This window comes from Ascaphus truei, chromosome 11 (assembly GCF_040206685.1).
Source record: "Ascaphus truei isolate aAscTru1 chromosome 11, aAscTru1.hap1, whole genome shotgun sequence".
NCBI lineage: Eukaryota > Metazoa > Chordata > Amphibia > Anura > Ascaphidae > Ascaphus > Ascaphus truei.
In genome coordinates, this window is record NC_134493.1 from 6,344,232 (window position 1) to 6,369,761 (window position 25,530).

A 25,530-nucleotide genomic window follows, 5' to 3' on the forward strand; every position below is an offset into this window, starting at 1 on the left:
TCCTTATTAGAATAGCTACACCTCTTTTTTTAACCTGGGAGGAGGCGTAGTAGGCCTGGGGAAAGGGACGGTGGGGCAGGGGAATGGGACGTTAGGGTGCAGAGGAGATCAGGGATATCTCCCATGATCTCCTCGCAGTTCCCTTCGTAGTGATATATCCTTTATAGGTTTGCATTACTAGGCACCTGTGTTTAAAGTACTTATCAGACGTCTGTTTCACTCTGTCTTAGCCATTGCCACGATGGAGTGAGATTTCGGATAATACGCACGTGTGTAGGTTTTCTACTGTGCTTTATCAGGGCAGGGGGGTAGGGTGTATGTGTGGAGGGAAGGGGGGGGGAGGGGGTGGGATAAGGGGGGGGTGGTTGGGAGGGGGAGAAGGGAGGGGGGAGAGGATGTGGAGTAGGCAGGCTGGGTGGGGAGTGGTGGGGGGAAGGGGAGTGAGGGGCTGGAGAGGGGGGAGAAGAGAGCTTTGGGTTTAATGATCCGTCTTATTACATCGACACTTTTCATTGCAGTACAATATACAGATTACTGGATTACATTGTTAGGCAAAGGCATAAGAAAAAAGGAAAATCACAGCAGTGTCTATCTCCAGACACTCCTTCCCTCGTTATTCCTCTTGGTAAGCTAGGGGAGATCATGGGTACCTTTAATGAGAGCGGTTCTCTTTTCGGTGTGTTAGTCGGGGGGGGGGGGGGGGGCGATGAAGGTGTTTTAAAACCCCCAGGCTGTGCACACATCGAGGCTAGCTGGTCAGGAGAGAGGACTGAAATACTGAGGAGATTACTGCTAGAAGATCTGTTTGCAAAGTACATGTTTTATGAACTGTCTGTGTCCTGCATGCTGAAGAGAATCTGCTTTGTTTGCCATGCTGAAGGGAAGCTATTTTGTTTTGTCTGCTGTATGTTTTTTTAAGGCTCAATAAATAAGCCTTGTCAAGAGACCCAGTGTGTGTAGTTGCATGTACCCTGCAACAATAGGAAACAAGCTTTCAGAGTAATTCAGTAATTGCAGAAAGAAACCAAAAATACTTACTCTGTTGTGACTGGGGGACTCCGCTTTACCCTTTGTGCATGACCATGGGCATGATAGCTGACAGTGCTTTTGCTTAAATTGAGGCCCAAATTCAGTAACCAGTGCTTGAGCTATAAAATTCAGTGTCCACTTGTACATGTCCTGTATTCTCATGCTGAGATCCTTTGAAATAACTTTCTTCGGCATCGCTGCTTTAAAAAACAAATCAATCAAGCACAGAGGAATGTATATTCGATGAAAACAAAAGAAGAAATATAATGCTCACTAAATCAAATAATGTGATAGTAGTATGATGGTGCCTGCGCCGTCAAGGTTGACGGTGGGTGCAACTAATGAGCTGAAATAGACTAGAGTTTAACTACAGCTGGAAAGTAAAGGCATATTTATTGCCACCACTTAGCAACTAGAAGCTCATTTCGAAATGAGCTTCTAGTTGCTAAGTGGTGGCAATAAATATGCCTTTACTTTCCAGCTGTAGTTAAACTCGAATGTATATTCGATGTGTATTGAATCAACAGAAGTGATGGTGTATTTATAATGGACCACAAGAGGTAAAGTACTGTACAGTATACGCCCACTTTTAAACACCTGCAGCTCGTGTCCCAGCCGCCAAAAAATTCCAATAGGGACACAGTGCATAAAAGGTGACACAAATTGCATAGCCTCCCACACGCTGATCTCTATCTTAATGAGCTCTTGAACAGATAGTGTATCTGCTTCCATGGATCAACCCCGATTCTGCAGACGCAGGAACCTGCTTTCTTTTGCTGTGCCAACCACGTGAAAGCAAAAGTCGGAAGCTGTTTTCAAGCCAAAGGTGCCTAGAGAAAAGGTTCCGAAGGCTCCAAAGGCAACAAACCATGGCACTTATTATGTGAAGAAGAAAATGGCAAAAATAAACAAGGATCAAGTTGTTTGGACGGGCACCAGAAGTGCCCCTGCAACCGCCGAAGCAGAAATCGGACATCCCAGACTTTTCACTGCCATCGCCACGAGTCAAAAACATCCACCCACTCTGACTCTTTGTCCGCCGATGCTCGTCCAGAAACCTACAGCTCACCTGCTACAGCACCTATCCACGCTGATGCTTGTCCAGAAACCCCCAGCTCACCTGCTCCTGCACCCATCCATGCTGATGCTCATCCAGAAACCCCCAGCTCACCTGCTCCTAGCAATGCCGATGTTCATCCCGAAGCCCCCATCTCACGTCCTCAAGCACCAAGCCACGCAGATGTTCATCCGGGTGACACCAGCACTCCTTGCACCAGATCCAGCTCAGTCGCCCTCATTTTGGGTGTTTTCAGTGGTATCGAAATCACTGACAACAGAGTAATACATGGACCAAATGGAGGCCAAGATGGATTGTCTTTTGGAGACCATGGAGAATATGGATATGTGCATGGGTGTTCGTCCGGATAAGATTGAGATGAACATCGCGGGGCTCTATTCTTTGCTTTGAGTTCCCTGCCCCTTTATCTCCGACACAGGAGCAAGAGGGTGGCCTAGAAGCGCCTTATTCTCCCATGGAGGAATCGCATACACCCCCACTTTCCCATGCACCCTCTCAATCCCTGGATTTGACCTGCACGGGGCCAACAACAAGCACACATCAGGACCCACCCCGCTCACCCCCTCCGTCCCCAGAATACACATATACCCTTCTGTTATACATTTGCAAATGTTTTTAATCGAAAACAAAAACAAAAACCAGTTGATTATTTTAAAATTATTTAATTGTTTAATGCTTATTTTCTATTTTGCAGGTCTGGGGCTGGGCAAAGACAACGTGCAGGAAAAAAACCCCTTGGTGCAGGAAACTTTCCCAGCAATACTGCCAGGTAAGACACAGTGCTCAAATCCATGCATGCCATGTCCCTTACCCCCCAAATCCTAATGTGCTGTAAACCTTTGGTCCTATTGAAAAGTACTGTAACCCATGCCATGCATGGTTTGTCTCCTCCAAACCCCCCCTATATCCCAAAGCAGAAGATACAAGGCACTGTAGTCATAACGTACTGTTCCCCGTGTTATGCCCTTTCACCCCAAACACCTCAAAAATCTGGATTGAATAATGTACAGTACGGTGCGATTTTAAATATATAATATTGTCTCTTTCTTTAAAGACCAAGATGTCCAAAAGCACCATCCATTGCAAAGAAGAAAAATACAAGATTGTAAATTTGGAAGAAGAGGCAACATATTTTTGTATTATGCATTTTTCCTTTATCTTGAAAAAATAAAAATGTTCATTCTTTACATATAATTTTTTGGTGTGTTCATATTTTACTGTTTACACACTAACAGTAGAGAAGAAAGCTGACTCATCCTAGAGGTCCCTTGGGCATATCTCATGAACTCTTCTATCCTTTGTTGCATAGGGGGAAAGTAAAATTGTGTTTGAGCCAGCAGGCGCTCTTGTAATCTTTTACACCTTGTAGTTCCTACAGCCCACCCCCGATTCTGTGCCTCTAGCATGTAATACAGGTATTTCATTCAGTGCCAGCAACAAGCAATAGTTAAATGGATGCAAATTGTGTCCTTCAATGTAAAGGGGCGAAGTTGTCATGTTAGATGAGCATTTATCTGGACTTTTTCCAGTACCAGCAGAATAGGTCACCAGTCAAACACTGAAATAACATTTAAAAAAAACAAAAACAAAAAACTACCTTTTAGAGGTGACTTTTCTGTTTTAGTTCTCATCTTGTTATGCAGCAATAAACTACAGTAGCAGGCATAGAATCCACTCGATTTAATGTTCTCTTCCTCCCCTCTCCCCAAAAATAAAGTCCAGAGACTATTTGAAAAGGAGCCTCTCTGGTGCAGATTTCTACTTTATTACCCCAAACCACAGATGATTAGCACACAGCAGATAAGTCAGCAGTTAAAGATTGGCTGGTTAGCTTTGCCCATTGCAGCATCAGAGTCCAAATGACAGTAATCAGAGGTTACAACAATAGTCGAACTAGAAATGCCGGTACTTCGATTGATCATACAGTGCAAGATCAGGAACAAATACCTAATCCACAGCTACACCTATTAAATTGGTTGGCTTGTTGTTGCAAAACTCAGAGTGACTTGTATCATGCACATGAAAGTCATGTTGTTGAGACTGTTCCCCCCCACCCCCCAATCGGATACCTAGAGGGTGGAGTAAGCACACGTGTGTGATGGTCTGTTAGCAATAAAGCATTGAATAGATGTTTAAAAAAAACAACATAATAATGTTTTAAAATATATTTTTAAAAATGGAGCCACACTCACCGCGTTATAAGCGTTCAGCATTGTAGCAGATCACGCTATAACGGTGTTGAGCTGTATTATGTGTACACACTTTTTTTTAAAAATTATTATTACACACATTCTATGAACCAATGCAAATATAGCTTCTTACCTCAAACTTTCACTAAAGAAGGCATTATTTGTATACGCATCACAAAAATTATAATAAAGCACCAATCCATGAACTTCTTAGCCAATACCCGGTGACTGAGACGGAGTACTTACATAAATATTATTATTACGTAAGGTGTCTAATTATATCATTCTTTAATGCTCCAGAGGCCTGCAGCATATTGACTTGTAGTGCTCATCCCCCACTGAGGTAAAATACCTTTTTTTTTTTACTGCTTTTCAAATTCTTGGGTTACTATTGTAAATTCATACTTGCTGGAGTTCAGTAACACCTTAGGTATAATTTTTGATTTAGTGCAAATGTTTTCTCTTATTTTCTATTCATTAATTTTCCATCCATTTGTTACTTTTGCCAATGGATAATAGTGATTCTACTGTACCAATCTAAAAAGTCTTCACTCATTTAATCAATACATGCCTCCACCTGGATGTGTACAAAGCACAATCTTATTATTTAAAATTGTCATGTAACCACACACAACTCCTCACGATCATCTTTACAGATCTTGTATCCACAGTCTAGCTTTTGCGTCCAAGCCCAGGGTTTCTTGTTTATGTTACGAGGTGGAAGCAAGAAAGCTACGCTTCCAGCTACCATAATGTGCCAGAGGCTGTGGGTGTAGTAGTAATTTTCGTTGGTCTCTGTGAAAACGTAGACAGCAACAGCAATCAATGCTAATGAAGTTCCTGGTAAGATAAAGAACACCCAGCGTTGCCAACTTGGTGGATAACAATGGCGCTGCTTCACTCCACGGTAAGTCTGAAAGCAGATGGGTAAGAAAGTAATTTGTTTTGGGTTCCCTGTAGGTCTTGATAGCACTACTTTAATTAGTACTTTTATTAACAGTATTATAGAAACTTTTACATACTGTATAAAAGTACATGACCGTTTATGATGAGCGATATCACTTTATGTCTTAAACACTAAATATGTAGTAGAGCAACACAGATTTGCTTTTGAACTACAAGTTTTCAAATAATGGTATGCTGTTTCGCTCCAAATAATTATTTATAAATAAGAATTACCACTCGTTTTCAAGTATGTCCTTATTACATTCTGAGCATACTACCTTATCTAAATTTAGAGATAGATAGAAAGATTTGACACGTCTCATTGCAGATTACTTTTTGTACTCTCAACATATTCTACTGATATGTACAGATGTAGCAGGCATTATTATTACCGTTAACACACAAAAATGCAATTAATATTGCATGCATTAAAGAAAAAAACATGCACATTATCATTGTGACCAATGGCGCTGCGTTAAACCTTGCCGTAAATACTGCATTGTGTCAACAGGTGCAATAACGTCTGCTACGTCTGTATACTATGAAAACACAATCTTAATATATAAAATCCAAAGGTTGGTACTAGCTGCGGTGAATCTGATTGGTCCTCAGCCTGTGGCCAATCAGATTGGTGGGTGTGACGTCACCCAACTGCCACTCTCTTCCCCTCGGCTCGCGCCACACACACCACACACACACACACCACACGCTCATCTCTCCCCTCCCTCCGCTCACCTCTCCCCTCCCGCCGCTCACCTCTCCCTCCGCTCCGCTGATCTCCATCCCCGGCGGGGGAACAGGCAGCGGCCAGGCAGGCTGCAGCTGCCTCGCGTCATCTCTCCCCTCCCTCCGCTCACCTCTTCCCTCCCTCCGCTCACCTCTCCCCTCCCTCCGCTCACCTCTCCCCTCCCTCCGCTCCGCTGATCTCCATCCCCGGCGGGGGAACAGGCAGCGGCCAGGCAGGCTGCAGCTGCCTCGCGGCGTCTAAGATGGCGGCGGCCGGAAAAACACCCTTCCTCCCTCGGGGCGCCTAAGATGGCGGCGGCCGGAAAGACCCCCTTCCTGCCGCGCCGAGTGAGAAGATGGCGGCGGCCGGAAGTAGAGGTAGGTGTCGCGTGTGTGTCGCTCTAGGTGACGTGTGTGTGTGTGTGTGACACTGTGTGTGTGTCTGTGTCGCCCCCCCTGCCTTTCACACCCCCCCTGCCTTTCACGCCCCCCCTCCTGCCTTTCACACCCCCCCTCCTGCCTTTCACGCCCCCCCCCCTCCTGCCTTTCATGCCCCCCCCCCTTCTGCTCACGCCCCCTCCTCCTGCCTTTCACGCCCCCTCCTCCTGCCTTTCACGCCCCCCCTCCTGCCTTTCACGCCCCCCCCCTCCTGCCTTTCATGCCCCCCTCTCCTGCCTTTCACGTCCCCCCCCCTCCTGCCTTTCACGCCCCCCCTCCCTGTCTACGGGCAACGCCGGGTATATCAGCTAGTTATAAATAAAGCACTAAAATACGGGTTTGTATATGTTTGACGTCCCTATATTAATTTCCATAATAAAAATATAACTGCAAATGATAGAGCTACAGTGTATATAATATTTCAGTCACAAGCAACAACAAAAAACATAACTCTGCACCATAGCTACAGTGACCAGACATCCCAGTTTACCTGGGACAATCACGGTTTTTAATGAGCTGACCTGGTGCCCCAAAAATGGTCAAAATGTCCCGGTTTAGTCGGGACAGTCCCGGTTATTAATGAGCCTGCGTACTCCAGGTTTGGGCGGGAGAGAGAGGATGGGGATGGGGGAGAGGGAGGGTGGGGACAGGGGATGGGGAGAGAGGGAGAGATATATGATTGGGGAGAGAGAGGGAGGAAGGATTGGGGTAGAGGGAGAGAGAGGATGACGGAGGGGGGAGAGAGAGGGTGGAGGGGGGAGAGGATGGAGGGGGGAGAAAGGATGGGGGGGGTGAGGATTGGGGGAGAGAGGATGGGGGAGGGGAGGGAGGATAGAGGGGAGGGGAGAGAGAGGATGGGGGGAGGGGAGAGAGGATGGAGGGGAGGGGAGAGAGGATGGAGGGGAGGGGAGAGAGGATGGAGGGGAGGGGAGAGAGGATAGAGGGGAGGGGGTATGAGGGAAGGGACGGAGGATGGGGAGGGGAGGGAGGATGGGGGAGGGGAGGGAGGATGGGGGAGGGGAGAGAGGATGGGGAGGGGAAAGAGGATGGGGAGGGGAAAGAGGATGGGGAGGGGAAAGAGGATGGGGAGGGGATAGAGGATGGGGAGGGGAGAGAGGAGATGGAGGGGGGAGGGAGGAGATGGAGGTGGGGAGAGAGGATGGGGGAGGGGAGAGGATGGGGAGGGGAGAGAGGATGGGGTGAGGGAGAGAAAGGGTGGGGAAAGGGGATGGGGGAGAGGGAGGGTGGGGATAGGGGATGGGGAGAGTGGGAGAGAGGATGGGGAGAGGGGGGAGAGAGATATGATTGGGGAGAGAGGAGAGAGGATGGGAGAGAGGGGGGGGGAGGAGAGAGGATGACAGAGAGAGGATGGGAGAGGGAGGAAGGATTGTGGTAGAGGGAGAGGATGAGGGAGTGGGAGAGAGAATGAAGGGGGAAGAGAGGATGAAGGGGGAAGAGAGGATGGAGGGGGGAGAGGGATGGAGGGGGAGAGAGGATGGAGGGGGGAGAAAGGATGGGGGGAGAGAGGATGGGGGAGGGGAGGGAGGATAGAGGGGAGGGGAGAGAGAGGATGGGGGTAGGGGAGAGGATGGAGGGGAGGGGAGAGAAGATGGAGGGGAGGGGAGAGAGGATGGAGGGGAGGGGGGATGAGGGAAGGGAGGGAGGATGGGGGAGGGGAGGGAGGATGGGGGAGGGGAGGGAGGATGGGGGAGGGGAGAGAGGATGGGGAGGGGAAAGAGGATGGGGAGGGGAAAGAGGATGGGGAGGGGATAGAGGATGGGGAGGGGAGAGAGGAGATGGAGGGGGGAGGGATGAGATGGAGGGGGGAGAGAGGATGGGGGAGGGGAGAGGATGGGGAGGGGAGAGAGGATAGGGTGAGGGAGAGAAAGGGTGGGGATAGGGGATGGGGGAGAGGGAGGTGGGGATAGGGGATGGGGAGAGTGGGAGAGAGGACGGGGAGAGGGGGGAGAGAGATATGATTGGGGGAGAGAGAGGAGAGGATGGGAGAGAGGGGGGGGGAGGAGAGAGGATGGCAGAGAGAGGATGGGAGAGGGAGGAAGGATTGTGGTAGAGGGAGAGGATGAGGGAGAGGGAGAGAGAATGAAGGGGGGGAAGAGAGGATGAAGGGGGAAGAGAGGATGGAGGGGGTAGAGGGATGGAGGGGGAGAGAGGATGGAGGGGGGAGGGAGGATGGAGGGGGGAGAGAGGATGGAGGGGGGAGAGAGGATGGAGGGGGGAGAGGGATGGAGGGGGAGAGAGGATGGAGGGGGGAGAGAGGATGGAGGGGGGAGAGAGGATGGAGGGGGGAGAGAGGATGGGGGAAGGGGAGAGATGATGGAGGGGAGGGGGGATGGGGGAGGGGAAAGAGGACGGGGGAGGGGAAAGAGGACGGGGGAGGGGAAAGAGGACGGGGAGGGGAAAGAGGACGGGGGAGGGGAAAGAGGACGGGGGAGGGGAAAGAGGACGGGGGAGGGGAAAGAGGACGGGGGAGGGGAAAGAGGACGGGGGAGGGGAAAGAGGACGGGGGAGGGGAAAGAGGATAGGGAGGAGGGGAGAGGATGGGGGGAGGGAAGAGGAGAGAAGGAGGGGAGAGAGGAGAGAGAAGAAGCGGAGAGAGAAGAAGGGGAGAGAGGATGGGGATGGGTGAGAGAGAATGGAGGGTACGGGTGGAAGCAAGAGGAAAGCAAAAAAGGGTGTGGGGGGCACAGTTTGAAATGCAATTTGTTTTCTAAATATTGTTTAATGTGTCCCGGTTTTTACATTTCAAAATTTGGTCACCCTAACCATAGCTCCAGAAATCTTAAATACCTTCAATTGAAAAGTACATAAAGCATACACATACAAATAAAAAGCTTACTACAAGACCTGCATGACAAAAGCAATATAGCATTGCTCCCTAAGGGCTAGTACTGTATAACACCCTTCCCCCCATCTATCCTATAAAATACATACGAAACCGTCGCCTTTACCCAAGTGTGTTCAATCTAGTATGGGTCTAGTATGGGCACCGAAAAACAACGAAATCACTGAAAAGAGTGAAAGAAGAGTCCCTGATGCCGCACTCAAATCTACGCGGATATAAAACTTAACTTTTAATTAAATATGCTACAATTACAATAGACATCCTTAAAAATATGAATCCGAAAGGTAATCAAACACACACAGACAAATGAAAAATGAACTTCCACCATATAACAGTAGTGTGCCCTCAAGGATCAAAAACAGGCGTTGCCTGACGTCAGGAACTCGGGAGCTTCTACTAAGTATAGGATGATTTTTAGTAGGGGTCAAAATCTATGCTGCTAATTGCAATCCCCAATTATAGATAGACGTAGCAGATGTTATTGCACCTGGGTGTAAAAGCAGATAGAGGACCACAATTGACTAATTATAATAACTTTATTTGTGATCTTCTTATCATGAAAGAGATAGAAATTGTGTTTAAGTATAAATTCAAGATTTACCACCAGCTCCCGGGCATAGCTATGGACACGATCTGTGACCGTATACTACTGTATGCCATTGCTGGGAAGATGGTAAGACCTTTAGAGATGAGATTTAACACTCAACATATACTATTCTGGGCCTACTACAGATGCAGCCAGTTGTATCTCCAACCTGCCCTGCAAATGTGCTGGTGAACCGCGGACAAAACGTAAAGCGTTCACAGCCAAGTGCAGAACAAGGGGTACAAGGGGTGTATTACCGATCAGGATTAACACAGTGGAGGTCCCTGCTTCTGAATGGGCACACGTTGTGTTAATCCTACCGGGCCACATCAGTCTGGAAGAGCTGCACAGTGAGATTAGACAGAATCAGTCACTCTCTCTGCGCTCCTCTAAAAGGGGATGGCGCAGCTTTTATTTTATTTTAATAACATAGGCTTGAAGCAGGGGGTCTCCGGAGCTTAACCACATTCATTTCAGCTCTGGGGATATTCTATTACTGTGGAGTTGCACAGCTAAATTGTTGAGGCATTGTATCAATGTCATCAACCCCAATAACCACAATCTTAAAATCACATCAGAGACTTATGGGGAAGAATGACATTTTTAGCCCTAGAAATCAGACTTGAGAATAACTCTCTCTCCCACCCGCCCCCCACCCCCCTCCCATCTCTCTCTTTCTACAAACCACATGTTTTCATTAAAAAAAACCTGACAACTAATAACTTGTTTAAGAACAGCAAATTAAGGTGACAGGTCACAAGAGCAGGATACAAACTTGACACGTGGGCTGCCCTTATGACGTACACTGGCTGATATGCCTGGGGCACATCATGCTATCATGTGATTGCCATTCCGGAAGACCGGTGGCACTTGGTGTACAGTATGCAGTCCTCCAAGAGTGAATGTGTTCATTCTTCAAATAATATATATTTTTAAATGCTACATTTCTAAAAAGAAAGCTTGCTGCTTACCCATATTCCTGCCAAGATAATTAATGCAAAAAGGGTTGGACCCATCATGTTCCAAATACCACTTCGGTTTAGCTGCATGGACATTGCAATAAGTAGTGTCCCCAGAATGTACAGGACCTATATTTAAAAAAAACAACAAAAACAACAAAATCAGAAAATCTGCAAATGAAACCTCATACTCACCAAAACTCAAGACAGACGCCAAACTAGTGAAATTGCCTGTTCACAGCCCTGGGTACTGCGTGCACCTACTACATGAGCCCTTCCAGGGGGAAGTGAACATCAAAGGCACTGTTGCTCAAAAGAAGATACCAAAAGAGAAGTCCCTTGCCAGCTCCAAAGTAAGGCCTCGGCCATGTTCCTTGCTTGCTGGCGGAAGCGTGCTGACGCGCGCTCCCGCTCAGCACTGAGCCCCTACAGCCGCAATTAGAGCGGAAGCGCAGGTCTTAGGGGAATTTAAAATTCCCCCGCTTGCCAGCGAGACAGGCCGGTCACGTGAGCGGTTCACCCAATGAGGGCGAACCAGTTCCGTGATGTCACTGGCCGCCCCCGGCCAGTGACGCGCCCGCCCCCAGACGGCCTGCTGAGAGCGCTTGGGGTAAGCGGCTCAGCACGCCAGCGGTAAGCGTGTCCGAGGCCTAAGGCTACACAACACCCAGCAAGCTAGTGCCCCTAGCTAGGACTGGCCTAAGACTAATCCTGAAAGGTGAACATCATCTTCTCCTTTGTTACCATGTTACTCAATAAAGAAACAATTTTTGTATTAAGTTCCTACTATCTCTGGCACGGTTTCCTGAAACTGCCCTGCCTTATTCCTCACATCTGGCTACATCTGAGATAGATAGATATAGATAGAGCTAGATAGATAGAGATAGATAGAGCTAGATAGATATATATATATATAGAGATAGATAGATAGAGAGATAGATATAGATAGATATATCTATCTATCTATCTATCTATCTATCTATCTATCTCTATATCTATCTCTAAGCCCTTACTAAGAAATTCCAATAATATTATGAACAGTAAATTGTGTAAATACAATAAAAGTAAAGTGTTTGTGAAAAAATCACATATCTTCAGTGTGAGACAGATAAAAAGTGTGTATGTAGGAGTGTAACAACTCGAGATGTAGTGTATAATACTAAGAATACAGTGATAATTGCAACAAAAAAGGCCATAAATTAAGTCCATATAGTGTATAAGTCCATATACTGGTATAGAGGATCTAAAGTGCCGTGGCAGTTTCGTAACTTCTAAGAGGATGAACCACATCCACGAAGATCTGTTTAGAAAAGGGAAAAAAAAAGAGGTGCGTGCCACATAGCGTGAATGTGTGTTGACATTTATCAATGTAGAAGATACTGTAAAAGTAGCACACTCAAAAGTGTAGCTAGAACATGCGCATTGAGAGATAGATGATCTCAAATCAGTGGAACTCATCTGGGGGGAACTTCATATGCTCCAAGACCGAGGACGGTCATTCCGGATCCGGGTTCCACGATGAGATGTAAGAGTCCATGCTTTTGAACCATCCAGGAAACAAATAGCAACAAAGTTGTCCAATAGTATTAACTTAACTAAGTAGCGCTAGTGCCACGATACACTAGCTTCTTGTGGAGACGTGATGACGTAATGACGTAATACGTCTAAACATCTGGGTCCCAACGTGTTTCGTCAACACGTGACTTTGTCAGGGGTGTGAGGTATCTAGTGCCCGTATAGCTTATATAGCCTATATCAAGTTCAAAAACCATTTAGGTAACTATGGGCATCAGCTAGAAACCTTCACATGGGTGTTGCAAGACAGAAAACATGGAAAAGGTGTATAAAACATGGAAAAACCATAGATATTCAGTGCACTATTACATAATTTAAAAAAGGACATAAATGCAGCAGTTGTTATACAATTGAAAAAAAAAAAACCAGAATGACATTTATTAATATAACAAAGACCACTAGTGCAAATGAATGAATAAAGTAAAAAATATAATACATAAAAATCATATATGCATATACATGATGGTGTAAAAAATGTATAAAAACTAATTAATATTCCTCGTGTATACAAATCTGAGGTTACATGCTAAATAAATTGATATTAATATTTTTATATCTAGTGATGTTACCAGACTCAAATTACTATTTAGAATAGCCTACATATTTTGTAGGACTATCATACTAAAGTGCTGGTATCTATACATTCATTACAATCAGAAGGGGTAAGCGTGCCTAGCAAATAAATCCAAAAAGACCCTGTCCTGCATAGGGTCTTGAACCTATCCCCCCCCCCCCCAATATCGAGGGGGGGGGGATGTGCACATATTGCCACATGTATTTGCACTTGGAGCAGCTGTTCCAGGGAGCATACAGCAGTGAGAAGTGTAAGCGTGTCCTCTTAAGAGTCTCAATAGCTGATCTGAAGAGGAAACTTGCAATATTGAGGGACATTGATCATCTTGAAAGGAGTTTAGTGTTCAAGGAGCAGGCCCTGGCTGGGACTAGTGCTGCAGATGGTGGAGCTGTGAGTGAGGAACAGGTAGATAGCTGGGTAACAGTTTAAAGGGGAAGCAGAGGGAAGAGGAAGAGGCAAGCCAGTACTGAGCTGATCCATCCCAATAGATTTGCCATAATGAGCGAAGATATTGGGAGTGTCAGGGTAGGAATGGCAAGGCTGGGGAAGACTGATTTCTCTAGCAGCCAGGGCAATAGTTCCTAGAGCACAGAGAGGACTCGAGATACACAGATACCAAGAAATATTGTGGTGGTAGGGGACTCCATTATTAGGAAAGTAGATGGGGCAATCCGTTTCCATGACCACATGAACCGAACAGTTTGTTGTCTCCCCGTGGCTCGAGTTCGGGACATTGCGGATCGGGTAGACAGATTGCTGGGTGGGGCTGGGACTGACACTGAGGTCTTAGTACACGTTGGCACCAATGACAAAGTTAGAGAAAGATGGAAGATCCTAAAAATGATTTCAGGGATTTAATACACATTAATTTCAGGTCCTGTGGCCCCCTGCTTCCCAAGTTACAGGCCCCGGTATGGGGTGTCAGTATCTCGTGTGCATTTCAATTTCCTGAGTCAGGTGACCGGGACATTTAAACAAAGCAGGGGGTTACCAGTATCCTATACCAAAGCCCGTAACTTGTTAAGCAGGGGGTCCCCAAGGCTGAAAAAAATGCAGTTCATCTCCGGTGACAACATGCTACAATACTCTGTTATTAAAATAAAATAACAACAGCTTCATTACCATAGCGGCTAACCGCTAAGCCAATGAAGGGTTTAAACCAGAGTACCTGGTTTCTTGTGCGTACAGGGCGTTGGTGAAGGTTGCAATTGCCCCATGGTGTGCGGCTAAGCCTACCGGGAGTGTTGCGGGAGGGGTTAACTCTTTCACTGCCATAGTGGTGGTAACCACTAAGTTAATAAAGGGGTTAACTCCTCCCGCAACTCTCCCGGTTTGCCTAAATACCCATCACGGGCCAAATACCACCTTCATCCACCACCTCTACCCCCAATAAACCATGCACTGATATTAAACACCTTCATTATCTTAGCGGTTAGCTCCGAAGATCCCCGGCTTCAATCCGATGCAGTAAAAATATTTTTTTTCTTCCATCATACTGCAAATCACATCCAGTCACCCTTGTTTCTTGTGAGTTGCAGCCTCGATGAGATTGTCGGAGCTACTAGAATAGGGTGATTTTTCACAAAATGCGAGTTTGAGCTCTTTTTGAGCTCCCGCTCGGTGTGTCTGAGCCAGAGCGCTACCGATTTTGGCTATCAAAGTTTTCAGAATAGCTACATATGCCAAATCATTCGAGAAGTTCTCAAAAAGCTTGATGACTTAGTTATCGAAGTTTATAAAATAGGCCCCATAGACTGGGGCAATGAGATTAGCATTACAATGAAAGGAAACAGGTTTTTGGGGGTGCTTAAAGACACTTACAAGACCCAAATTATTGTGGAACCAACCAGGAGAGGGGCAATACTGGATTTGGTCATATCAAATAATGTAGAAATAATAGCAAATATTCATGTCCTGGAACATTTCGGTAACAGCGATCATAATATGGTCTCATTCGAAATAAATGATCAAAAAAAAGATTATTTGGGTTCAATAAAGACCTTAAACTTTTGAAAGGCAGATTTTAATAAACCGAGGACTAATCTACCAGTAATACATTGGGATGATGTTTTTGCAGGGAAAATGTAGAAGATAAATAAGATTAGATAAAGGGGCGCAGATATATGAAATAATAAAAAAACCACTGTGACAGTAGGGGGTAATCGGTCTTCATAACAAAGGTGAAGCCCAGCTGGCTGCCCATAAAAACCATGTGCAAAGAGCTAAGTGTCAGCTCTTGGGTCTTATCTTGTACATTACTGCAGCGGTGCGCAAACTGGGGGCGCAAGATTTAGGGGGCGCAGGCGGCAGACGTTGTGCGCAGGCGGGCGGCTGAACAAGCACCATGCTGCTTCTCTGCTTGTTGCGGTGGCGGGGCCTTGCTGTGCGGCCGGGGCCTTGCTGCGGGGACAGGGCCTTCACTGCACACAGAAAGTCCCTCCTCCTTCTGTCTGTCTGTTTCCCTGCAGCACACGGGGGACTAGAGCATACTGAGTACTACCCCCTCACCCCCCAGGTGAAAGTGTGTGACTGTTATGATTGTGTGTGTTGTGATTGAGTCTGTGTGCGTTTTGTGATTGAGTATGTGTGCTGTGTCTGTGTGTTGTGTTGTGATTGAGTATGTGTACTGTGTCTTGTGATTGAGTGTGTGTGTGTGTGCTGTGTCTGTTGTGATTTTGTGTGGGTGTTGATTGTGTCTGTGTTGGTTGTGATTGAGTGTGTTGTGTGTGCTGTGATGAGTGTGTGTTGTGATTGAGTATGTGTGCTGTGACTTGATTGTGTGTGCTGTGATTGAATGCAGCGGTGTGCAAACTGGTGGGGGCACAGGCGGCGTGCGGCAAAACCTGGTGTGCGCGGGCCGGCAAACGCTGTGCGCGAGAGGACAAAAAAGCTGTGCGCAGGCGGGCAGCCGAAGAAGCTGTGCGCGGGCGGGCAGCCAAAGAAGCTGTGCGCGGGTGGGCAGCCGGAAAAGCTGTGCGTGGGCGGGCAGCCGAAGAAGCTGTGTGCAGGTGGGCAGCCGAAGAAGCTCTGCGCAGGCGGGCAGCTGAACAGGATAGTGCAGGTGGTGGACACGTGATGGTATGTGCACGCACGCGGGCTTCGGAGGTACGGGGAGGAGCACGCCCCAGCACTGTGATGTCAAACGCCCCTCCTTACGGTGTCTGCCCTGCAATAGCGCTATGTTCCTGCTCTCCTCCGCTGGCAACCTGCTTCGCTGCGATCCTCTGCAAGTGAAAGGGTAGGCTGCTACTATATCAATCATACTAAGAATGTGCAATTATAATTTTTCAAAAAAGTGAAAACACAACATTGAAAACGGAAAAAAATAAATAATACATAATACTGTAGGAATGAGTGTGGATGACACTGGGGACAGCAAGCCAAAGAGCAGGGAGAATAAAAAGGCAAATGGGAGAAGGAAAAAAGGGGGGGGTGGGGGCAGGGAGGTAGCAAAGAGGTGGATGAATGCCCACCCCAAAAGGATTGCCATTGTGCACGTATGCTCTCCCAAGATTGGCACTTGGGGAGACAAACAACATTGACTTTGAAGCGCACTCAGCAGCAGTCAATACACACACACATACAGCCCGCCCCCCCTCCCCACACATAGCCCCGATCCATGCCCCCCCGCTCGTGCTTGCAAAATTATGCAGGACACCCTGTGCTCATGCTTGGAGAGTTGGTGATGTCACTGCTCTCAGCGGCAGCGTGGATGCAGCCTAATTTTGCAAGCGCGAGCTGTTGAAATATGTACTGCTGTGACAGCTTTTATTCTAACAAATCGCCGTTTTTCCCCTGGCTTTTTCCTGGAATGCGACGCTCTTCACCTGGCGCATGCAGAGTTCATTTTGAGTTCCCAGCCACGGGTCATGCGCGGCTGATGCGTTTATTGAGAATGGTTCGGATTTAATAGGTTGCAATTCTTCGCGTGTCCGCCAGATGGCAGATATTCATGAATTGTAATGCGCATGCGCTTCAGTAATGTGTCGACTTGCAGGTGTTTCGTTTAAAAAAAGATACTGTACCACAGTGTGCTATTGTAACTTGGCCTTGAGACTGAAGGAAGAGGTTGCAAAAATGTATCAATTTAGGCTTTTCATATTAAAGAAAGACAAAGACCAGTTTCGGTTACAGTATTCTCCAGAGACCCGCCCGCCATGAGTGTTCAAGTGCAGCCGCTTTCCAAAAACCCGACAGAAGTTACGCGTATTTGATATGGGCCGCGATTAATGCAACAGAGGATAAGATGGCAACAGTTGTTCAAATTTATCAGTATTTTATCGAAAACTATGACTTTTACAAATTTTCGCCAACTCCTCATACGTGGAAGCGTGCAATAAGGAAAAGGTTATGTAGCGATCCCTGTTTTTATCGTATTGAGCCACAATTTGTTGGAGGGTATTGGTGTGTATCACCCGCTTTTTCCTGTATCTATGATCATGATGATGGCAAAAGGCGAAGGGTCATGTTAAAACCAACTAAGAAACGACAGTCGCTGCCAAGCAATGCACCAGCACCGGCTTCCAATGACGGTCCCGCCGTCAGTGACAACCCTGAGCCTGAGACGGATTTCGCGTACAGTTTCGATCAAGCTTGCATGTACCTAAGCAATTTCCAGCCTCATCAGCTGACTACAGATGGACTAGTCCCGCTGCAAACTATCGACGTGGATGATCAAGAACGCTGGACTGGCAGTGGACCGGCGCCGGCGCCAGCTGAATGGGGAATTCTATGGTGAGTATTGTTGCCGTATTATTTTCTGTGTTTTATTTATTTTGACAATACAGTATCAATATCGGTGCGATTCAAAAGGCAAGCGATTCTCCTGTAAGCAATATCATTGGCTGAGCGGATTCTACAGTACTGCAGATACTGAACAATTGGTGGAATGCTAGGCGCATGCGCATTTGAGCCTTCTTGAAACGCATATGCATGTCATCGCATCGACGGTAGGCGCATGCGCATGTGAACAGGAGACGCCCCCCGAGAAAATTATTGGTGGGACTGGCTGGGAACTTCTTTAGGGAGCTGACCATTACAGTAAAACTTTTCTTTTTGTTTTTCCTCAGAAAAGAAAACGGCTAATGGAGGGATTTCGATGGATAATATCGCTTTGTGTAACAATGCCTGCACATTGCTGAATCGGATTAAAAAACTCACGTACCGGAGTCTACAGTTTAGTTGCCGTTGTTATTGATTAGGATAGAATACTGTACCTGAAACAGTATGCTGATGTATACTGTACAATACTTTTTTATATACAGTACAGTATACTGTGTAATAAACCCGAAAAAATAAAAACTATGCATTTATTCTACATGTATCACATACATTATGTGTCTTCTACAGTATACAGTGCCGGTACATACAGTACAGTTTGTGTCTTCTATTTTTTTTTTAATACTCTTATACTGAGCATGCCTACAGTATACAGTGCAGTATGCCTCGACATTCTAGAAACACTGTATTTTGTTACAGTAGCAAAGGAGCAAATGGAACAATGTAAGACAAATCAACATGTTCTTTTATTGGTGGAGTAAGTACAAAAACATTTATTTACAAATACTGTACAATGTAGAAACATTTTAAGTGCACAGCAATTCAAAACATCAACAGGTGTATGGTTTACTGCTACATGTGTGAAAACATTTATGTCAGTCAGTATGGTTTACAGTCATGTTTTAAAAACAAATTCTTTATGCATAAAATAAGCAAAACGCAACATCTCCTTTATTAAAGAACGACAAGTCAAAACATATACTGTTCAGTGGGATGGTGTGCAAAACAGTCTGCACCAGTACAGTCCTCGAGGGCAGCAAATAGGGCAGGTTTTCAGGACAACCTTGAAAACCGTGCCTGTTTGCGGCCCCCAGGGACAGTAATTGTGCAGGTCCTGTGTGTGTGGACAGCTAGTTAAAACATTTATGCAGAAATACAAGTAAAAAAACACACAACAACATCTCCTTTAAGTACAGCAGGTCAAATCATGTAGAGTACAATACAATTCAGCACAACAGTATGGTCTTAAAGAAAGTCCTCCGCATTGTCCGTCCATGACCGATTCCTTGCATGGCGCAAAACGCCATTAATGCAGTCTCGAACGCCTTTCATTACAGGATCTGTAATGGGATAAAAGCGCCGCATTTCATCCCGAATGTTCCATCTTAAATTGGCAGGAAGCGCCTTTTTTACGCGATTTCCGTCGTAGTTCACTTTGAAGGCCCAGTCGCAGTACAACGAGTAGCGAACATGGTGCTTAAAAAGTAACAAGGCATACTTGTGGGGTGCACCAGCACTCATCACCCTATACTTCTCCCTGAGCGCCGGTGGCAGATCGCACAGGGTGATGTCGGGTTCCGTATCGATGCGAGCGACTGTAGGTCTTTTGGGAGCGGGTGTGCTTGAGGCGACGGGCAATGGTAGGTTGTCTGGGAGGAAGCTTTCCTCCGGTCTTGGTCGCAGTGTTGTCTCCTGGCGTGGTCTTGACGGGGTTGTCATGTCCTCCTCAATGGCATACATGTACACTACATCTTCTGGTGGAGGGGTGCGCTTGGTGATGGAAGGGGGTCGAAGGTCCCATTCATCACATCCATGTCACCCCCCTGCTCCGGCGTCGGGGAAACAGGGGCATTAACACCGAGCAAAAAATGTATGCCCGCTATGTCAGCCTCTATCTTCTCCACCCGTTGATCCATATGTATCATCCGTTGATCCATTTGTAGCATCCGTTGCTCCACATTTAGCATTGTGTCCAGAAGCAGATCTATCTTTGCTAGCACAATAGAATTCCCGGGGGGATCCACAGTTATCCAATTCAGCATCCGTTCTAACGAGCTGCTTCTTGTGCATGGCGTGTGAACATCTGGGGGGATGGGTGCAAAGGAGGATGAGATGCGGGTTCCATGGAGAGAAGCGGCAGCGACATCGAAGAAGAGTGGAGGAGGTGACCTGTGGATATCCGGTAGAGGAGAAGCGGCAGCGTCGTCGAAGAGGGATGGAGAAAGTGACCTTTGGATTTCCGGGCGAGAAGCAGAGTCGTCTAAGAGCAAAGGAGAAAGTGACCCGTGGATTTCAGAGGCAGCGTCGTCGGATAGAACTGGAGAAGATGGCCTGTGGGTTTCCGTGAGGGCGGCGGCAGCGTCAAGGACGAGGGATGGAGAAGACGGGCTGAAGATTTCCGGGACAGTGGCGGCAGAGTCGTCGAAGCGTATGTGAGGAAGTGGTCTGCGGGTTCGATGGATTGGCTGCCAATCGTTTTGCGTCGAGAGTACATCACCGTATATCTTCTTGACATAATAAGGCTGACGTCTATGAAAACCCTTAGCCTTTAGGGTCAGCAGAAGGTTTTCTTTAACGGCAACCGCCTTTCGCTTTTTCTGCTTGACAGGCACGGCAGAGGCGAGTGGGTTCCTGCGTCCGTAGAATCGGGGTTGATCCATGGAAGCAGGTGGCCCAATGTAGTATCTGGACAAGGGCAAGTTCAGATAAAGATCATCGAGTAGTGGGCTATGCAAAGTGTGTAACCTTTTATGCATGGCAACCAGGTACAGGTGTTGAAAGTGGGCGTACTCTAATGTGAGTCATTACCGTATACATACACCATGCATTTTGTGTATTGACTGCACATAGAATACACATCGACTAAACATCGAATATAGATTCTTGTGTTTGTATTTCTTTCTACTCGCAGCAATGCCTGTTAAAAAGATTTCCAAGGAGCTCAGCATGCGAATTAAGGACATGTACACAAGCGGACACCGAATTGCTGCTATTCAACGCTGGTTAGCTACATCTGGCATCATTGTGCCAGCAACTACCGTGAGCTATCATGCACACGGAAAAAACAGAGACCGCAAAAGGGCACCAAGGGTAACTAACGCGTAAGTATATTTATACTGTCGCGGCCGAGTTTATTCTTACCTTTGCCCGGTCTCGGCCGCGACAGTAACCGGGCGCGCGCCGGGGTGTCCCGTGCGCGCGCCGAAGCATCGGAGGAGCGGTGCTCCGATCGGGGCTTCCCCCTCCTCTCTCCGGGTCCGCCGGGTCCCCCGGAACCCCCCACCGCCGTCCCCCACATCGCGGGACACCAGGGCTCCCTCGGTGACGCGCGGCACGCCGAGGGGATTTGGCTAGCAAGCCGGGAAATCTCCCGGCTTGCGGAACTAGCCAACTAAGAATAAAACCAGTGTGCAACTTTAAAATAAAATTAATTTTAATTTAAATCTAATAATTTTGTTATTTCTGTTGATTTATATTACAACAGTATATATATATTGTATTTTTATATTACAATAGTATATATATTTTGTATATATATAGTACAACAGTATATATATTTTGTAAATTTATATTTATATCAGTACAGTATATATATTTTGTATATTTATATTACAACAGTATATATATTTTGTATATATATAGTACAACAGTATATATATTTTGTATATTTATATTTATATCAGTACAGTATATATATTTTGCATATTTATATTACAACAGTATATATATATTTTGTATATATATAGTACAACAGTATATATATTTTGTATATTTATATATAAATTTTATATTGCTGCATATTAATAAAACAATACAGGCATACCCCGCATTAACGTACGCAATGGGACCGGAGCATGTATGTAAAGCGAAAATATACTTAAAGTGAAGCATTACCTATTCCCACTTATCGATGCATGTACTGTACTGCAATCGTTATATACGTGCTTAACTGATGTAAATAACGCATCTGTAACAGGCTCTATAGTCTCCCTGCTTGCGCACAGCTTCGGTACAGGTAGGGAGCCGGTATTGCTGTTCAGGACGTGATGACAGGCGCATGCGTGAGCTGCCGTTTGCCTATTGGGCGATATGTACTTACTCGCGAGTGTACTTAAAGTGAGTGTTCTTAAAGCGGGGTATGCCTGTATATTTTCTTTACATTGTAGGGAGACAACTCTTCTGGTGGACAAAATAAGTGAGGAGAATGATGAGAAGAGTGCATTAAGGGTCAAAAACACTCTGCAGGAAAAGCACAATCTGACTGTATCCGAGAGCAGCATAAAGAAGATGAGACGCAGCATTGGATGGAAATATGGGCGTGTGAGGTTAGTACTGGACAGTACAGGAGGTAAAAGTGTTGTTTAGGAAACTGTACTGTACCACTAAAATTATTTATTCCTTGTCATTACAGAGCGTACCCCATGATACGGGATGCAAACAAAATAAAAAAAGTGGTCCACGCCCAGGCATGGATCGACAGTGGGGAGACTTTCCAGGATTGCATCTTCACTGATGAGTCTACTGTATCGCTGGAGAAATTTGCAAGCTTTGCATTCCACAAAAAAGGCCGCGGTCAAAACACCCCGCAAAGCTGCATGTGTGGGGTGCCATCTCTAGGCGTGGACCAGGATGCATTGTCATCTTTGAAGGTAAAATATATCAAATATAATGTAGCTGTATGAACTGTACTTTACTAGTGTAACCTTACTGTATGCACTGTACTGTACTATTGTGCAGTTTTTTTAGGACTTTTCTTTTCTTGCTATAGGAATAATGAATAAAGCTTTCTTCCAAGACAACATTGTCCCTGAGATATATATCACACGTGAGTTCCCCAATGGTCACCGCTTCTACCAGGACAACGATCCGAAGCACACCGCGTCAACAGCGCATATCCTTGAGCGCGGTATCAACTGGGTGAAGACGCCAGCGGAGTAAGTGCAGTAGACCGTGTCTCACTTTTTTCCCCACTGTTTTTACTGTGTACTGTATCTCTTAAACGAATTGTCCTTTTTTTCCAATGACAGATTGCCAGACTTCAATCCGATCGAAATGGTCTGGCATCAGCTGAAGGACCATATCTGGAAAGTGGCGAAACCCTCCAAAAAGGACGAGTTGTTGAAAGGCATAATGAGTTTTTGGAACGATGTACTCACCGTGGAACGCTGCAATAAATATATAGACCATATTGCCACTGTGTTGCCCATTGTCATCGCGCGTAATGGGCAAGCATCAGGAAAGTAGTACTGTGCTGTAGTATTGTAAGTACAGTATGATACAGGTAAGTATGGCACAGATTTTTTCTTTCCCAATAGTCAGAGTAGACAGTAGTTACAGTTTTTTCTTTACAGAGAGAGCAGCACCAGCCATCAGGTTACAGTACACAGTATTTAACAGTAGTCAGAGTATACAGTAATTCCAGTATAGACTAGTTTGACAGTACTACAGTAACTGACTACTAACTGCTCAATTTTTTTCTTTCCAGAGAAAGCAGCACCAGCCATCTACAGTAGTACTACACATCACACAATGCCATAATACAGTACTGTAACTGCACTAATTTTTGGTTTTCTTGTCGTTTCAAGAAAAAAAGGGTGGCCTGGGGGGAGGTGGGGTTTTGTGTCCAGTCTAATCTGTTTTGTACAGTAAAATGTACAGTATATAAACAGCAGTATTGATGTACACAAAACCTCTCCTCTCAATGAACTACTGTACACGGAATGAGGAACAAGATAAAGACGGAAAAAATAATATTAATATGTATACTGTATATATATACATATAATATATACAATATATATATATATATTTTATACATTACAGTATATATATTATTAAATAATATTCTTATACAGTAAATGTGCATAATTCATGTTTCTCCATGTTTTACAAATGTTTTGTAAATGTTTATCCAATTTCAATCTGCCAGAAGAACTTAATGAAGACTGCATTATGTATTATTGATGATTATTTTTATATTTGTATTTTTTTGTTCCTGATGAAATAAAATAAATATTTATTCACATTCCTGGTAATCATAATCATTGACAACAAACACACCCCTCCCCCCCACCCCTACAGTATAAGAATGAATGACAAAACAACATGAATCAGTGAATGGTTTTTTTTAATCTCAATTCTCACAATGCTGTGCACATCAGATTTACATTTCAAATTCGAGAAGGGATTTTCCAAAGCGTTACCATAAACAAAGCCTCAAAGGGTTTGGGGGGTTGGGTGAGTCATGTGCAGTAATCAGCTAGCTCCCATCTCAAAGAGGCTTAGAGTACACGCAGGCGCAGTGAGGCGATTGATGCTCGGCTAGGGACGGATTAAAAACACAATGACTAACTTCAGAAAATGAATGACTCTGTGGAGGTGTCTGTTGAATGACTGTGGAGAGGGGGGGTGTTGGGTGACTCATGTGCAGTAAGCAGCTAGCTCCCATCTCAAAGAGGCTTAGAGTACACGCAGGCGCAGTGAGGCGATAGACGCTCGGCTAGGGACGGATTAAAAACACAATGACTAACTTCAGAAAATGAATGTCTGTCGAAAATAGTTTGTGTGTGCATGGGGGAGGGATGAACGATTAGTTGTGCTGCAGTTCAAAGAAATTACATACTGTAGAGTAGAGTACAGTAATTTCAAAATGCAGTTCATAATAATTTGATCAATAAACCCCCAAATACAACCCCCAAATACAGTACATAAAAAGCAAGTCACTTTATCTCCCTGTGCCTCAGGCACCAAAAACATACAGTAGATTGTGAGCTCCACGGGACAGGGAGGGACCTGTGCCTGCAAAATGTCTCTGCAAAGCGCTACGTATACTGTGACTAACAGCGCTATACAAAAACATGCTATTATTATTATTATTATATCAAGGTGATGCTCTGTGCAAATCAAATTCGAGAAGGGATTTTCCAAAACGTTGCCATAAACAAAGCCTCAAAGCTCCCGTCTCAAAGAGAATTACACGCAGGCGCAGTGAGGCTTTGTACTGTAGCTCGGCTATGGACGGATTAAGAACACAATGGCAAGATTCAGAAAATTAACGACTCTGTGGAGAGGGAGGGGGGGTTGGGTGACTCATGCGCAGTAAGCAGCTAAATAGCTCCCATCTGAAAAAGGATCACACGCAGGCGCAGTGAGGCTTTGAAGCTCGGCTATGGACGGATTAAGAACACAATGGCAAGATTCAGAAAATTAACGACTCTGTGGAGAGGGGGGGGGGGGTTGGGTGACTCATGCGCAGTAAGCAGCAAGCTCCCATCTCTAAAAGGATTAGAGTACACGCAGGCGCAGTGAGGCGATTGACGCTCGGCTAGGGACGGATTAAAAACACAATGACTAACTTCAGAAAATGAATGACTGTTCAGGTGTCTGTCGAATGACTCTGTGGAGAGGGGGGGTTGGGTGACTCATGCGCAGTAAGCAGCTAAGCTTCCATCTGAACAAGGATTACACGCAGGCGCAGGGAGGCTTTCAAGCTCGGCTATGGACGGATTCAAAAAACAATGGCAAGATTCCAAAAATAAAAGACAGGCGCATGAACTTCAAAGCTAAGGACATACTTTAATTTCAAAAGGCAGTTCATCATAATAATACACCCCCAAATACAGTACGTAAAAAGCACACAAATCAACCATGTGCAGTCAAACGCACAGGGTCGCAGACAAAAGCTACTGTACAGCACATATTGAATATCGTAATACAGTAACATGGTTTTTGCAGGCTTGTGGAGAAAATAAAACAATTACAATAAACTTTTTTTTTTCCACACACTCTA

General features: G+C 45.6%; 2 protein-coding genes across 12 annotated transcripts in view; one reads left to right on the top strand and one right to left on the bottom strand.

The window, feature by feature from the left end:
* Nucleotides 1-3,235, top strand: part of LOC142463021 (uncharacterized) — a 241,942-nt gene extending 238,707 nt beyond the window's left edge. For 9 of the 11 annotated variants that reach the window (XM_075565214.1, XM_075565221.1, XM_075565215.1 and 6 more), the window contains 2 exons: nucleotides 2,802-2,876; nucleotides 3,162-3,235. In XM_075565214.1, coding sequence (XP_075421329.1) covers nucleotides 2,802-2,876; nucleotides 3,162-3,216 — 130 coding nt within the window. In that variant the 3' untranslated portion in view covers nucleotides 3,217-3,235. Of the gene's footprint in view, nucleotides 1-2,801; nucleotides 3,086-3,161 lie in introns of those variants that run through there. The other 2 variants (XR_012787339.1, XM_075565225.1) reach the window with 2 other exon arrangements.
* Nucleotides 3,236-3,835: 600 nt separating this feature from the next.
* The window catches only part of PGAP6 (post-GPI attachment to proteins 6), a 172,843-nt gene continuing 151,148 nt past the window's right edge, over nucleotides 3,836-25,530 (bottom strand). The window contains exons 12-13 of the mRNA XM_075565213.1: nucleotides 10,826-10,942; nucleotides 3,836-5,209 (exon numbers count right to left, since the gene is read on the bottom strand). Coding sequence (XP_075421328.1) covers nucleotides 4,913-5,209; nucleotides 10,826-10,942 — 414 coding nt within the window. The 3' untranslated portion in view covers nucleotides 3,836-4,912. The remainder of the gene's footprint in view (nucleotides 5,210-10,825; nucleotides 10,943-25,530) is intronic.